Source organism: Leptonotus elevatus, chromosome 1 (genome assembly GCF_054856555.1).
Source record: "Leptonotus elevatus isolate MCC_2025b chromosome 1, RoL_Lele_1.0, whole genome shotgun sequence".
In the NCBI taxonomy this organism is placed as follows: Eukaryota; Metazoa; Chordata; class Actinopteri; order Syngnathiformes; family Syngnathidae; genus Leptonotus; species Leptonotus elevatus.
The window spans coordinates 22,958,608-22,974,518 of record NC_141239.1 but is presented as its reverse complement, the minus strand read 5'-3'; the positions used below and the strand labels follow the sequence as shown (position 1 = coordinate 22,974,518).

Here is a 15,911-nt window from a genome sequence, read left to right as displayed (position 1 = left end):
TGAATTTGTTCATTTATTTTAGTTATTTCTTGCATTTTTTGTATGGACCGTCAATGCAATTAAAAAAACAAAAACAAAATAAACATAATAAAAATAAAATAAAATAACAATAATAATAATAATAAGAAAATAAATAATAACAAATAAAAATAAAATAAAAATAAAATAATAATAAAAAAAAAAAAATAATAATAATAATGATAAACAGCCACAAGAAGTCACCACAGTGTTTAGAACATCATCAAAAGTCAGAAATGCACAAATGTATGACGCAAAAAAAGTAAAGCTTTATTATTTTAAAAGCCAGAGTACAAGAAAAACATTCTTAATGATTTTTTTAATACTGTGGTTAAAAATGCAGCAAATTATCACTTTATTACTTTGTCTTTCTTCATTACTTTTTTTGTTAGTTTTTTCAGACTGTGCAAGTAGCAAGTCCGTAGCCCAGGCAAGCCCACTCGTTGGTCATCTCCATGAAGCCTGGACCGCTGTTCAGTCCGCTTGCTGGGTGGGAAGGAAAAAAACAAAAACAAAAAACAAAACAAACATTAGAAGTAGCATTAGCATTAGCAAAGAAACAAAGAGTCACATTTGTTGAACAAGGGGAGCTGACCTGAGAGCAGATCGTAGAGGTTGCAGTAGTTGAGGCCGTCGTCCAGAAGGCTGGTGAAACCCTGAGAGGTAGACTGGCCCTAAAAAAATAAAAATATCAATAATAACAATAATAATAATAATAATAATAATAATAATAATAATGACTAAACATTAAGCACTTTTTCTTGGATTTTTTTACCCTTTAAAGAAGTTAATACAGCCACTGCATACTCTTCAATTAAAAAATAAGTTGCGTAATGAATTTTTTTTTTACACTATCTTTTTATAGAATTTAAAGGGCAAGTCAAGTCAAACATTTTCTTTACAATGTTCTAGAAACAGGTGGATTTTGCGACTTAATTCATATCACACAAATGCAATATTAATCAGAATCCCGTGTTTAGACTATCGGGGATGTACACAATATATTATTGCAAAGACAATTTTGATTTAACTTCCCTTTAAGCAGCAAAATACAATTATATTTATCCATTTCAGAGGGCAGCCATTTTGTCACTTGATGTTGCCTGACAATGACATCACAGTGCTTGAGTGCTCCGGTATTGACCAATCATGGCTTAACTGTTTACTGAGTTTGGACATGTGACGTCTGTAACCTAATTTTAATTTGTGCTTTGTCACAAAGTTAAGCTGTAGATTTTTTCCCATCTATTTTCATGAATTTAACCGCTTAACATAAATACCTTCAATACATTGAATTGATTTTAGCATGTTTTGACAAAGTGTGCCTTCCTCTTCCACCCATTTTTCTGTATCGAGTCTTCAGTGAAAAAAAGAATTTGGCCACATTATGTAACGTGTTCTACGTTACTTACAGTCACCCGACAGCCAGCCGTCATCGCCATGGGGCTGAAGGTGATGGTGATGTTCTCCGCAGCGAGGCCGTCCACCGATGTGTGGTTGGCGGTGAGGCCCAGAGGAGTGCCGGCCACCAGCTGGGAAAACATTTTGATAGGAAAAATCAATGACATGTCATATCATTCGTTGATGAGTTTTCTAAAAACAACATTACCATGTAGTGACACTTCTGACAGCCAAACATGGGGTTGAAGGATTGGATCTGCTGCACCAGTTTGGTGCTGACCTCCGCACAAGTTGAAGGGAAGAGCCTAGAGAAGCAGAAATCAATAATAATAATAAAAAAGAAGACTTTTCCCACCATCTCTTAATTATCTAAAATGTCACTTACCAGAGAGTTCTGCAGAAGGCGTGATAAATGGGTACAGGAACAGGCACGGCGGACACAAACAGGACAAGACCGGCGAGGAGGACGAGAGTCTTCATGGCTGCTGCTGGAGGTTGTTGTGGAACAAACGTCGGCCGTTTCCCCTCTTATACAGCGTCGGCCGTCCAGGTTGGGTCATGCGCTCGGCAAAATGGCGGCCTGACAATCAATTGAGCATGGATAAGTGCTGATGACCCAACGTCGGTCTTGTGCTGATGGCGCCTGTTAAGTGAGGCCTTTTAATAATGACGGATGAACAAAAGAGCTGCTGCACGCAGTTGGATAAGGTAAAGATTTATCAAGTCTTAAAGATCTTGAAGGTTTGTCAGAAAAGTTCCAGGACTGGCGTCACAAAATATTCCATTTCAAACCGAAACTGTGAGTTACCCCCGCTCATTGTAATCATAATAATAATGTATGTATATAACTTTTTATATAGAGCAGATATAAAACGTCTACACACCCCGCTTCAAATGCGTTGTTGTGATATAAAAAACGGAGCCCAAGACAAATAATTTAAAAGCTTTTTCTACCATTAACGTGACTTACACAAAAAAAAAAAAAATTTGAGAGGATGCAAAAATAAACAACTGCGATAATGTGGTTGCACAAATGTGTGCACACTTTTATCACTGGGATATGGTTGTTGTCAAAATTAACCAAGTAACCGAACTCCGTTTTGTTCCGTTAGCTGCCTTTGTAAAAACATGCGCTAGAACTAGCATATGTTTTAGCATAATAGCATGCTACTAATTGTTTTGAGATAGATTAGGTTTAACCGTACGTGCGCCCAATAGTGCGGTGCGCCGTGTGTGTGTGTGTGTGTTAAACACAGAAATAGCACCAGTAACTGTGACTGCGCCTTATAATACGGTGCGCCTTATGGTCATGAAAATACGGTAATCCTAATTTAAATGAAGGTCTCAATATGAGGCAATAGATCCATGTGATTTATCCTAGCCGATCAGCAAATAAAAACAATGATACAAAAATATTTTTAAAGTCAAATTTTGAAAAAATATATCTGTGTTTTGTGCATATGTAAAAAAATAAAAATAATAATCATAAATAAATAAATAATTATATATATAAATATGTATTAATAATGATGATGATGATGATGATAATAATAATAATAATAATAATAGTAGTAATAATAATAATAATAATAATAATAATAGATTCTGATAAAGTGACAAAAAAAATCTTTATTTTGTATTAAAACTTTAAAATAAAATGTAATTTTTGGATCAAGGAACCATTTTTGGTAACTTAAACTTGAGCCAAAATGGATCCCATTCTGTTAAAAATAATATATTAATAAAATGATTTATCAAGACATACATGTTTTTAAAAGCATAAAAAAAAGGGTTTTTCTTCATAAAAGATAAAATAAAATTATAGGACAAAGAAACCATTTTTGGCAATGTCAACTTGAGCTAAAATGGATCCCACACACACGCCCTGCAATAGAGCAGTAGAAACAAATACATTTTAAAAAATGTACAATTTTTTTTTTTTGGGGAGGACCTGTTACGTTTAACCAGTTACAATGGGTTTAGTAAAATGAAACTGAGATAATTACATTATTAAGCAGCATTACCTTTATTTTTTTTTATAAGTCTGTCACTCTGGCTCACAGACACACACAAAGCAGCTTGCTCATTAGTCACAATCTTGATTTTTTATTAATAATGAATCATTTCAATCAAATGTGTATATTTTTTTCTACATGCTGGAGAAAGTAATAGAAGTGCTAAAGGAGCAACAAGGAGGCTTTAATGCACATATACATGAAGGAGCTGTGTTTAGAAGCAATGGCAAACATCAAATGTCGAATGCACAGAGGACCATTTTCATGCTTACTATAAAGAAAGAAAAAATTATCAAAGTTCATTGTTGCTTCAGGCTTTGCAGGTGGCAAGTCCGTAGCCCAGGCAAGCCCACTCGTTGGTCATCTCCATGAAGCCTGGTCCGCTGGCCAGCCCGCTCTCTGAAAGAAAAACCAAAAAACACATTAGCATTAGCATCAGCATGGTTTTCTTAAAATGAGTATCCCTTGTATGTGAGGGGTTGGACCTGAGAGCAGATCGTAGAGGTTGCAGTAGTTGAGGCCGTTGTCCAGAAGGCTGGTGAATCCCAGAGAGGTGGACTGGCCCTGAGCACAACCCCCACAAAACTCATAGTCAAGGTATTCAACCTTGTCTTTTGACGCCATCTTGCGGCATCTGGAGGCTATTACAAACCCTATTGCGTAAGATTGGTTGGACTTACGGTCAAGCGGCATCCTCCGGTCATCATGGTGGGGCTGAAGGTGAAGGTGATGTTCTCAACCGCCAGATCGTCGGTGGAAGAATGGTTGGCAGTGATGCCCGAAGGTGTGCCGACTACCAGCTGGAGGAACATTTGGGTGGTAAAATCAGTGGAAATTTGATTTCAGTTTGATTTGTTGAATCATTTTCTGATACTAAAACTGGGATTGTTGAATTTCTTGTAAATGTAAGAAAGAGACAGACGAGCCACTCGTGTTGTGTTTGTTTTATTTAACTCAACTTGGTAAGAAAATAAAGAAATAAAAACAATTACAATTCAATTTAATTAATTATAAAAAAATATTAATACATTAATTATAAATAAAAATTATAAAATTAAAAATGTAATTACAAATAAAAATGTTAAAATAAAGTTTGATGTTTTCTTCTTATAACACCCGCCCCCAAATCATGTCAATTAAAATAAAAACTAAAATCTAAACAACACTACATTGAGTGTAATGTAATGTATGTAAGAAATGTAAGAAAGAGAAGAGCCACTCATGTTGTGTTTGTGTTATTTAACTCTTTAACTTTTTCTTTAACTTTAAAATAATAAAAATAAAATAATAATAATTAAAATTTAATTTAATTATTAAAATGTATTAATAAATTAAAAATTTTGTAAATATATTTTTAATAATTAGTTATTGAAAATTTAATGAATTAAAATTAAAAATTTAAATATGTTAAAATTAAGTGTGATATTTTCTCTTACTTATTTTTTTTTAATCATGTCAAAAAAAGAATTTCCAGTAAACTCCAGTATCTCTGAGTGATATCTTGTGACATTAAGCTATTCTATTTGTATTTTCATTTGTTGATTAAAAATTGCCAATATAACATAATAAAAACTAGTGTGATACAATAATGATAATAATAATAATAATAATAATAATAATAATAATAATAATAATAATAATAATAATAATAATAATAATACAATTTAAATCAGGACACATTTTATTCCATTTCCAACCAATACTCTAAACAAAAACATTGCGTAAATTGTAGTTACACAACACTAAAATTTTTCAAAACACATATACAACACACGCATTTTTACTTAGGTTTGGACTCACCTTTGTTGCCAGCTATTAATGTCTGTTTTTTTGTTGTTGTCATTTTGAGGGAACAAAAAATTATACACTGTCACATAAGCTTCAGTACACTGACTACTTTTCATTGTGTCGACTTTGTTGTCCTGTGAATCGATACGGGACATTATGGAGCTATTTATTGTGTGAGTTTTTTGCTCATAAATTCATCTTGCAAAGAGAAGGTTTGAGTTAAAAAAAAAAAAGTTACCCTGTAGTGGCACTTATCGCAGCCAAACATGGGGTTGAAATCTTGGATCTGTTGCTCTAATTTGGTGCTGACCTCTGCACAAGGGGAAGAAAAGAGCCTACAGGAGCACACACACGACATCACATCATTTTATATATACAGTATATATTTATGCAGTGCATACTGTATATTATGTCCATACTGTATACAGATAAGCCATTTTAATTCTTACCAAAGAGTTCTGCAGAAAGCGTGGTAGGGCATAGGAACAGGCACAGCAGCCACAAGGACGACGAGTCCGGCGAGGAGAATAAAAGTCTTCATGGCAGGAGGTTCTCGTGGAGGTTTTTCTTCTTCTTGGATGAGAAAAAAACTAAAGCCAAGCTTGGACAAGTGGCGGCTGCCGGTTTCTTATAAAGCCCATTGATGCAGGTCACATGCTCGGCCCAATGACAGCCTGACAATCAATTAAGTGCAGTTAGTTATAGTCTTGTCATTAATAAATGACCTGGCTGGCGACATGTGCCTTGCCTGTCTGATGAATATCTATTTATATAGTATTTAGACACATTTGCATGATTGTTTTCTGATATATTATTTATTGAGAAATGTTTACACTTTTTTTTGCATGCACCACTATGATTACCAATGTACAGTAATTGATGTGACTTCATTTACATTTTGTGCTCTGTATTTATTTTTCTCAAGGTGCAAATTAGTATCCTAATAATAAAAGTGTAAAGTTTAGCTTCATTTGCATCTTATTTTTATCTTCAGTTAATAATTCATTTTTTTTAAATGTTATTTTGTGTAATTATTTTTCAATTCTCTATTTTATGTATATTTGTATTTCATTTTGTTGTATTTATTTGTATTTGTATATAACGTCTAATGCTGCATGTTGTTTTTTATGCTAATATGTGTCTAAAATAAATGTAATTGATTGAAATCTCTGTTGTTATTTGTTAATGTTTCAATTTTAATATTCACTAGGGACGTTTGATACCACTTTTTCGTTTTTAATATTTTTAGTTGAACAGATGTGGTTTATTGTATTGCTTTTTTTTCTATTGGTGTAGTATGCCAGTAGAATATATTTTATGGGTATTTTTGTTTAGTTTTTTGTTAAAGTGGAAGTCAACCTTAAACATTTCTTGTCAATAATATGTTATATGTGACCTTACTAGTCTAAACATAACATTCTGATTAATATTAGATTTGTGGAATATGAGTTATAAAACAAAATCCACCCGTTTTTATCCATCTCAGGGGGTGGCCATTTTGCCACTTGCTGTCGACTGAAGATGACATCACAGTTGCTCAGGGCTCAGGCAACGACCAATCACAGCTCACCTGTTTTCTGAAGCTGAGCTGTGATTGGTTGTTACCTGAGACCTGAGAAACATTGATGTCATCTTCAGTCGACAGCAAGTGGCAAAATGGCCACCCCCTGAGAGGGATAAAATAATTTTTGCTGCTTAACTCATATTCCACTAATGCAATATTATAGAATACAATTTGTAGACCAGTGGGACTGCATAGAATATATAATTGTCAAAAAAAAAATCTTTGTGTTGACCCTACTTGCTCTTATAAAATGATCACAATCCCATAAAGCATGAGATGTTTTTGGCTTGGGTGAATTTGCTTGTCCATTCCAGATTATGCTCTAAAAAGCATAACGATGTGTATCTAAGGCAACGAGCGGTGGAAAAAGGTGAAACAAACAACGCATTTTGTTATTTCACCAAGACTCAACAGTGATGTTATGCGCTAAATAGCCAAAAAAGCCAAGAGAAATTGACAAGATCCTAACAACAACAAGACTCTGGACATGCGCCAAATTGAGTTCATTACCCACTGAAGGGATGAAAGGTCACGATCAAACAATCGCCGTCATATCACCTGCTGTTCAAATAGACATAACATGACTCATACATTCATGCACATTTTTATGTTTCCTCAGCCAATAAAGAGAATCTCTTTGAATTCAAAACGATGCACAAACATAAGCGCACACACATGAGGAGTGTCATATGTTAGTTGGTCACAATGATCATATCGATAACAAGTATAAAATTGTGTTATTCTTGTCGGCATGCCTGACCGTCACTCGCACGTCAGCTGACTCTGACGTCCAATGTATGGACGTGAGGTCAGAGTAGCGAGGTGGGAGCAGTCGGGGGCTTCATTGCATCGCTGGCAGAGGTTAATGATGACCAACAATGACAAATAAACCAGGGGCCACCGGCCGGAGAGCAAACCCAGGAGCAGGAGCGCCCCCCACCCCAACGCGGCCCGCACCCCCAACCCAACGCAGCAGGACGGGGCACTGCAGGCCCGCCAGGCACCCCACCGGTCCACAGCCCCCGCTCCCCCCACCACCCCCCGCCCCCATCCACCTCCGCCATCCACCCCAACCCAGCCCCCAGCCGTCCCCAGGCCCCCAAACCCCCAGACACCCTCCCACCCCCAGCACCCCCTCCCCCGCTGATTTTAAAGAGAATGAGGGGAGCCACTTTATTTGCCTGGGGGGAGTCTGCATTCCATTCCACAATGGCACAAATGCAGGGGAACGTTATGTGTCCCTCTACCAAAAAAGCAAAAATAAAGACAACTCACAGTGCTTTATTTTTGTGTTTTACATGTGTTTGTTTTAATCATGCACCATTCCCCATATTTAAGTCACTCGAAGTTACAGCTTAGCCAACGGAACCCAGTTTGAGAAGCACTGATTTATAAATGTATAGACACATGCTGTAATGGTCACTAAGCAGACATGTGACTTGTGTGTTTTTTTTATTTACTGCCTGCAGATGTGTGACTAAATAGCTGAACCAATGGAAGGCATCCAATCTAATGAGCCTAAACAATAAAATTCATTGGCATTGTTGGCATGATGTCTTCTCTCATCTCCTATAAAATGGCAACACACTCCACATTCGCCAAACTTCCTCTTCATCCTGACCGCAATGAGGACAACTTTGCTGCTACTGCCCACCATTTTGGGACTGTGCGCCTCCGACCCTCCCCCGGGTCCATTCCCTTACCATGCACACTGCAGGACCCTCTGGTGAGACCCACCATTCAGTGATGACCATTCGTGATTGTTTCGACGCGTGATAGTGACGATGACGTCCCCGAAAGGCTCTTTGCCACGCCGTGTGCTGAAGTCAGCACTGCGATTCTTCAACAGATTCAAGCCTTCAACCCGGCCAATGGCTGCAGTGCTTGCCATTCGCCAGGTCCGTCCATCCGTCCGTCCGTCCGTCCCTCCTTCCGTCTGTCCCTCCCTCCGTCTGTCCGTCCATCCGTCCATCCGTCCGTCCGCCCATCAATCCCTCCCTCCCTCCTGAAACAGCACGGCAAACGTCAATATGCTGGAGCTGCGGACTGTGCATCTAGCCCTCATTCATTTTCTGCCCTTTGTGGCAGGGCGCCAAGTCCTGGTACGATCGGACACCTCCACTATGTATCACATCAATCATCAGGGCGGGTCGAGATCCGCCCAGTTGCTACGAGCCTCACGGAGGCTTCTCAGATGTGCCGCCCCCTGTCTTGCCAGTCTGCGGGCCATGTCTCTTCCGGGCATTATCAACCAGTCAGCGGATTCCCGCCTCAGGGGGATTGGCGTCTCCACCCGGAGGTGGTGAGCGCCATTTGGAGTCGCTTCGGGAAAGCGACGGTAGATCTTTTTGCCTCAGAGGAGTCCACTCACTGTTCCCTCTGGTTTTCCCTGAGGGAGCAGAGCAGCCCGCTAGGCCAGGATGCTCTGGCACACCCCTGGCCAAGGGGCCTGCTATATGCTTTCCCACCGCTCCCCCTCATTCATCTGACCCTTCAGAGGGTCCTTCTGGAGGGTCACAAGTTGTTGCTGGTGGCCCCACTTTGGCCAGCCCAGACTTGGTTCTCTCTCCTCCGCAGTCCCTTCTCCTCCGAATCGTGGAACCTGCCCATTCGGTTGGATCTATACTGTCCCAACAGCAGGGTCGGATTTGGCATCCTGATCCCCGTCGGCTCCATCTGTGTGTCTGTGAGACCCATTGCTGACAGTGCTCGTCTTCATTTAGGCATACGATCCTTAATGCCAGGGCTCCGTTCTCCTAGCTCTTTGAGTTATATGGACATTTACCAGACAAGATTTCTGAGATGTCATCAGTTGTTTAGTATTTTTGCTAAATCTTCTCAGAACTCATTTTAGATGACAGCTATTGCTGTCCAAACCATTCCTCCATCTAATTTCCAAGAATGAACAAATCGAACTCTTAGCGCACAAATGATTGCCTTTTTTCCAATTATTAAGAGTACTGTATTTTAAATATTGGCCACATACCCACCAGGCTCAATCCAAATCTCTTGGCTTCATCGCTGTTATCGACGAAGGCGTCAACTACTGCAACTTCTACAACGTGCTGTCAGGTGAGCTCAGAAGATGCATGTGTCTTGAAATAAACATAATCTAATATATATTATATCATACTGTATGATATGATATATCATATGATGATATCATGATATGATATCATATGATATCATATTATGATATATCATATATGATATCATATGATATATGATCTCCAACTTTTGATTGCAGCCAGTGGATTTACCTCGACTTCTTGGAGATGACCAACGAATGGGCTTGCCTGGGCTATGGAGAGGCCGACTGCAGTGCCTAAAATGCTTTTATGTTTGCCAACTCTTTGAATAAAAAAATATGCAATGCACGACTGTGTGCCATGGACTACTTTTTGACTGAATTATTCTAGTAGTTCTGTTGGCGGTATCCACAAATAAGAGCAGAGTGGTGATTGCATTAATCATATGACATAAATTACACTCATGATTTATGTACTATTTTCTGACTCAGTTTCTCCTGCAAATTCTACTTCCTTTATACAGTAATAGAATCAATTCTAATTACTCTTAATCCTGCAGATTGTTAATAAGGAGCACACTCACTCATTCATTATGCACTTGTTTTTATTTATAACACACAGCATGTCTTTACCCATGGAGTAGTAGATGGATTAAAAAAATCTTTCAAGCAGACAGCATCCTCCACTTTATGTACATATATACGCAATAGTATAAGTTTAGTTCTATTACACGAGGCCTCGGACGTGTCGGGAGTTAAAAAAAAAAAGAGTTTAAACTTCCTTAGTTGCATCAGCTACTTCCTGTCTTAGCCCTAATGCTTAGCAGCACAAAGTTGGATGAAAGGCAGACAACAGAAAAGCAAAGGTGGAGTTCGTCCACGTGTAAAAGTGTCACAACAGCTTTGAAAGCTCCTGATTGGTCTCTCTATAAAAAACACATGAATGCTATGAGAAGTCTAGGAGATAAAATAAAAGCTTCAGATGCTTTTCCCTTTCTCTAACACTAAATACGGTACTTAATATAGTCCTGCCTGGCCTTACTGTACCCACAAATCCACAGATCATCACGCACACGTCCACTTTAAACCACTTTTAAATGTGACGACTGACATAAGCACCTGTGCACCGTCACAGATGGGGGTCAGGTCTGTTTTCTTGAAAAGAAAAAAAAAAAGACACCTTGTACAGCAAATAGGACCATTAACTTCAGTTTCAACCTCTTACGCCACTAAAATGATGATGCGAAAGCTCCGCCCAACTGAAAGGCTGAGGCTGTTTCAAGTACAAGTAGAAGCACAAAATTAAGAACAAAAAAATTCCATCAAAGTTCCACTAAACTGTCAAGCCTGCGTTTATGATACATATTTGTCAAAAGCTGCTCAAATCATCTTAAATATCATTTAATCATACTTTGGTTAGACATTGTCTAGCGTATAAATATTTGATTTTAGATATGTAATGTCATGTCAGAATATGTGAAATATTTGTTAGAGGTGTTTTATTTCTATAAATATACTCATTATACCAAGCAGTGGTAGTAGTTAGACAAAATTGTTTTCTTTCTATTCTTAGTCATTTATATTTCTACTAATCTCAGTTATTGTTTTGTTTTTAGTAAAAGTACTTTGCACTTCATATTTTCAGCAACAGCGACACACTCGATTGACATGCATGTCCTATCTCGCGTTGTATCTCGAGATTGAGTGACTATTTTCCCAGAGGAAAATATTCAAAAGCATCCTTATCTTGGATGATTGTATCCTCTTTTGTCTTCTTCCCTATTCCCATGTGCTACGGCAAAACACAAAACATGGACGATTAAGATGAACGGAATGCACTTGTCAATGGCGGCAACAGAACAGAAGGGCTAAAGCGGAGCTTAAAATGACAAAAATGTTTGTCAAGGGCTAGGACTGGGATTGGGTGGCTTCGGGTCATTTTTACTTCTCCTTTGCCAAGCTAACTTTGACACAGGAATGTTTTAGTGTACTGCATCAATAAACGTTGACTGTGTTAAAGTTGGGAGGTGTACCTGACAGAGGACTCAGTACGAAGTTATTTCATCAAACAAACAAATTTACTAGTCAACCAGTTTAATTTACAACTTGAAGTTGACTCATCGCTAACGTGATACATTTTCTTCCTACTGGTCAATAGAGGACTTTTGCCGCTGGTGAAAGATAATCTGCTCAAAAGGCAACACAGTCGACAAGAGTATTATTAAAAACTGCGCATGTTGCGGATTAGCATAGCTGTTAGCCTCCAGATGCTAGCTTCGGCTAGTCAGATCGCTGCTAGTCTTAAAATATTCATACCAGTGAAGCTTCATATTTGTCACCAAACGTTCTGTCCAAAAATGTGTGGACAACAACTGTGTGCTAACGAGAACACTTGCGTCGTCGCACAAGTGTCGTGTCACTTGTAGCAGTACAGCCGGCTCGTTGAAGAGAAAGAAACGCAGGGCTCTCACTGTTAACAACTAGATTCAGTGTAATGGTGAGTTGGATTTTATTAAAATTAAGTTAAAATATATCTTTTAGCGAAATCCGGAAGTGACTGACAAGTCACATTAGCGCCGATTACTAAGAATCTTTAGCCCTAATCTCAACATCAAAGCCAAAACATTTGGCTCTGGCCTTGTGAAATACGGTTGTTTGAGTGTTTTATGGTGAATTATCAACATTTGCTACCTTGCTCCCAAAAAAACTTACAATTTTCACCCATGTTTAGTATACGTGCTTTAAATTTGGTAGCAATCAGACAAAATCTCAAGGACATGTTGGTTGGCTCAATGACCACTACAAAATAAAATGGCCGACTTGTCTCAACGGACTAGCAACAGGCCCCTTGTGGCTGAAGACATAGGGTAGCCATCTTACGTTGCCACTGTTACTGACTTTTTTTTCTTCTCAGTATCGTCAATTGTGACTCACAGAGGTTAGGTTTACAATTTGCAGAAAGAACATTTTTACTTTCATTTGATTGTTGATCCTTCTGACAGTAATCTTTGAGTAACACCCGGAGATATACTGTAACTTCTAAAAGAAAATGAAAAGTCTTATTCTTAGTGCTGAAATGTACATGTAGCGCTTCTCCCAGACTTATTGGTGCAACCGTGTGTGGTATTTTATAACAGTGGTATTTTCGCCGTGGAGGCAGAAATTAATGTGAAAACGCCACAGAGAAATCAATGTATTCAAGTAAGTTGGGCTTAGCCGGTGGCAACGTAAAATGGCCGCCAGTGGCTTCATTTTTCCCAAGTCTGTGGTTTTGGGGCATGGGTTCATGAGGCGTCTTGCGCGTCTACTCATCATTGGCATGCCGACCCAAAATGTTGCTAACCCTAACCTTCCATTTGGCCACTACTGATACAATTTCTTTGATTATGGAAAAGCCCTGAAAATGGCCCGGTAGTTAAGTTAATGTATTTTTTACCACACATTATCGCTGCCTGCTATCTTCACAAATCAATAAAAAAAAAAGTCTGAATGTGTCACCAAAAAGTGCGGAACAAAACTGAGCCAACATCCTCTTTGGAAGAAAAGGTCCACACAATTATTGTGTGAGTTGTGTGTGTATCAGTCCGTCACACGATTAGAAAAATAATAATAATAAAAGCACAGCTCAGGGTGATTTCACTGAGAACAAAAGTCAAGTCGAAGCTTAAATCTAATTGGTTGGTGCTCGGGAGATTTCTTCAAGCAAGTGTGCAGACGGGAGAGACAAAAAATAATAATCCACTTACATACAGGAGCTTGAGTCACACTCGCTCTATTGAGTTTGTTAGAGAAAAGAGTCCAAGTAGATAAATACACAGGACTTAAGAGATATGGCTCCCTCACTGCCTCCAGTCCCCTTTTGTGCAGTTCTGCCGGGCATCGCAAAACGCGGCAATTGTTAGACCCTTTTTATCCCAGCTCGGCGCACCAGGCCTTCCTCACACCCACTCCTGCATGGAGCGCTTGCAGTACAGTATGTGGCGCTGCGTGCTCTTCCTGCGGAATTGGAACACGGTGTACAGCAGGACCATCATGCATAGCGCCAGGACGCAAGGGATGGCGATGGCCACTGCCTTCTCCGTGCCGCCCGCGCTGTCCAGTTTGATAACCACGTCGGCGTCCCCGCTGTCGTAGTGGCGCTCCTCGGCCGCCGGCGGGCTCCAGTCCCAGTCGGGGTCCGGGGGGAGGCCGTCGCAGCCCATGAAGTCGCGCAGGATGGAGCGCGGGTAGCCCGGCTCCACGCGGAGCAGCTGGTTGTTGAACTTCCAGTACTCCTTACCCTTGTAAAAGTAGGTGAAGCCTGGACAGACACAGAGATTGGGTTGGGTTAATTATTTTGACGCAGTAGATTGTGCTGAAGATCAAATTTGGGCAAACTGAAGCGCCGAAGCTAGTTTAAAGTTTATATAAATGTAATGTAACAATTCACAACAGTTGTGTCAAAAAGAACCCAATTTGGGTAAAAAAAATGCACCGATCCACTACTTGGGTCAATTCAACCCAACTTTTTGACTTGTTTTGCACAAAAATAAAACAACCCCCCAAAATTGAGAAAGTTGGGTCAAATTGACTCAAGTTGCTGATCGGTCCCTTTTTGACCCAAATTCGATTATTATTGACCCAATTTTATTTTATTTTTTAATTAATTTTTTAAAATAGAAAACGGTGGTGATGACTCAGTGGGTATCACTGCTGACTTTTGACACAGGGATCAGGGTTCAAATCCTGGGTGAGGTGGCCGGGTCACTGCCCAACCCAAGTAAAATGGGTGGGTTGCAATTCAAGAAGGGCAGTGTAAAAACTGGGTTGTTTTGACCCAATTTTAGGTTGTTTTGTTTCAGTTTGTACAAAAAAAATAAGTTGGGTCAAATTGACCCAAGTAGTGGGTCTGTCCAATTTCTGATCTAAAGTGGGTTATTTTTGACTCAGCAGTTTTTAAAAGTGTACACTCTAAAAACTGTTGGGTGAAAAACAACCCAATTTGGGTCAAAAAAGGAAAAGGGACCGACGTACTACTCAAATTGAACCAGCTTGTGGGTCGGTCCAATTTTTTAAAATCAAAAGTGGGTTATTTTTTACTCAGCTGTTTTTAGAGTATCTAAAAACTGTTGGGTAAAAAATAACCCAAGTTTGTTAAAAAAAAAAAAAAGGGGACTGTTCCACTATTTGGGTCAATTTGACCCTACTTTTTTTGTTGTTGATATTTTGCCTATTTTGATATTTTGCTTATTACTTTGGGTTGTTTTATACAAAATGACCCAATATTTTGGGGAAGGTTTTCCCCCAGAATGTTGGGTCATATTGAACTAAGCAGTGGATCTGTCCATTTCTGATGAAAATTGGGTTATTTTTGAGCCAGCTGTTTCTAATGTCTATCATGTGAGTGACTTGTTGTGACCAACCCTGAAACGGGTGAAGAAGATATTGGTAATAAAATCAGTATTATTTTTAACCACAGCTGCTGATAACCTGGTGGTAACCCATTTCTTGGTAGCTCATCAAACTGTATGGGTAGTTATTATCTCCTTGTTGGATGAAAATCTTGATCCAGTGTGTTGGGTCAATCCGCAACCCGGCATTGGCTTAATCCCTTTTGTTAACGTCGCTGGGTTAGCTTTTACACTATTTGGTTTATATTTTACATATAAAAGCACTAATCACATGAAATGTGTTGTAGTTGTAGTATTTACAGTATTCAAGTTATTGAGTTTTTTGTTTTTTCAATGGCGAAGGTTCAACCTCTGCAACATAAGCACATTTTATTTCCATTATTGGGGAAGGTGAATTGATCAAAATCCAATCCGTAAATTACGTAAAAGTGACAAATCAAATCTGTTTAGTTTTCGCAGCATAATTAGTTTTCCCGTCCATTTTAAAACCCCTTCCCATGTTATCAAATGTCATTCAAATATGGTTATGGTGTCATAACTTTAGCTCTTGTCGATGGGCCACGTGACACACCTGGTCAAAGCTTACATGACCCTCAATAATCACGCGCTGATGCTGCAGTGTCTTTTTTGTGTTCAGTGTAAACAAGCAAAGCAGCTTAATGGCGGCCGGCTGCCATGGCGCTCTCAAAGCGGCTTTGAAACAACGG

The 15,911-nt window shown here is 39.0% G+C and overlaps 3 protein-coding genes across 4 annotated transcripts in view; all 3 read right to left on the bottom strand.

The window, feature by feature from the left end:
* Positions 1-267: 267 nt before the first annotated feature.
* On the bottom strand, positions 268-1,953 carry LOC147181273 (uncharacterized). The gene is made up of 5 exons (XM_086087641.1): positions 1,805-1,953; positions 1,628-1,724; positions 1,431-1,550; positions 614-692; positions 268-504 (listed from the first exon to the last, which is right to left on the bottom strand). The coding sequence occupies exons 1-5, from the start codon at positions 1,897-1,899 to the stop codon at positions 416-418; spliced, it is 480 nt and encodes a 159-aa protein (XP_085943767.1). The 5' UTR covers positions 1,900-1,953; the 3' UTR covers positions 268-415.
* A 1,590-nt stretch (positions 1,954-3,543) lies between these two features.
* LOC147181272 (uncharacterized) lies at positions 3,544-5,807 on the bottom strand. Its single transcript, XM_086089272.1, has 5 exons — positions 5,672-5,807; positions 5,461-5,557; positions 4,115-4,234; positions 3,920-3,998; positions 3,544-3,833 (listed from the first exon to the last, which is right to left on the bottom strand). The coding sequence occupies exons 1-5, from the start codon at positions 5,761-5,763 to the stop codon at positions 3,745-3,747; spliced, it is 477 nt and encodes a 158-aa protein (XP_085945398.1). The 5' UTR covers positions 5,764-5,807; the 3' UTR covers positions 3,544-3,744.
* Positions 5,808-10,405: 4,598 nt separating this feature from the next.
* Positions 10,406-15,911, bottom strand: part of mmp16b (matrix metallopeptidase 16b (membrane-inserted)) — a 29,511-nt gene continuing 24,005 nt past the window's right edge. For both annotated transcript variants that reach the window (XM_086085228.1, XM_086085237.1), the window contains one exon: positions 10,406-14,114. In XM_086085228.1, coding sequence (XP_085941354.1) covers positions 13,753-14,114 — 362 coding nt within the window. In that variant the 3' untranslated portion in view covers positions 10,406-13,752. The remainder of the gene's footprint in view (positions 14,115-15,911) is intronic.

Coding starts and splice junctions, on each gene's coding strand:
- LOC147181273 (XM_086087641.1), bottom strand. CDS start 1,899: ATGAAGACTCTCGTCCTCCTCGCCGGTCTTGTCCTGTTTGTGTCCGCC. Junction 693..1,430: donor CGGCTGGCTGTCGGGTGACT/GTAAGTAACGTA, acceptor TTATTTTTTTAG/GGCCAGTCTACCTCTCAGGG. Junction 505..613: donor CCTCTACGATCTGCTCTCAG/GTCAGCTCCCCT, acceptor CTTCCCACCCAG/CAAGCGGACTGAACAGCGGT.
- LOC147181272 (XM_086089272.1), bottom strand. CDS start 5,763: ATGAAGACTTTTATTCTCCTCGCCGGACTCGTCGTCCTTGTGGCTGCT. Junction 3,999..4,114: donor CCGGAGGATGCCGCTTGACC/GTAAGTCCAACC, acceptor GGTTGTGCTCAG/GGCCAGTCCACCTCTCTGGG. Junction 3,834..3,919: donor CCTCTACGATCTGCTCTCAG/GTCCAACCCCTC, acceptor TTTTTCTTTCAG/AGAGCGGGCTGGCCAGCGGA.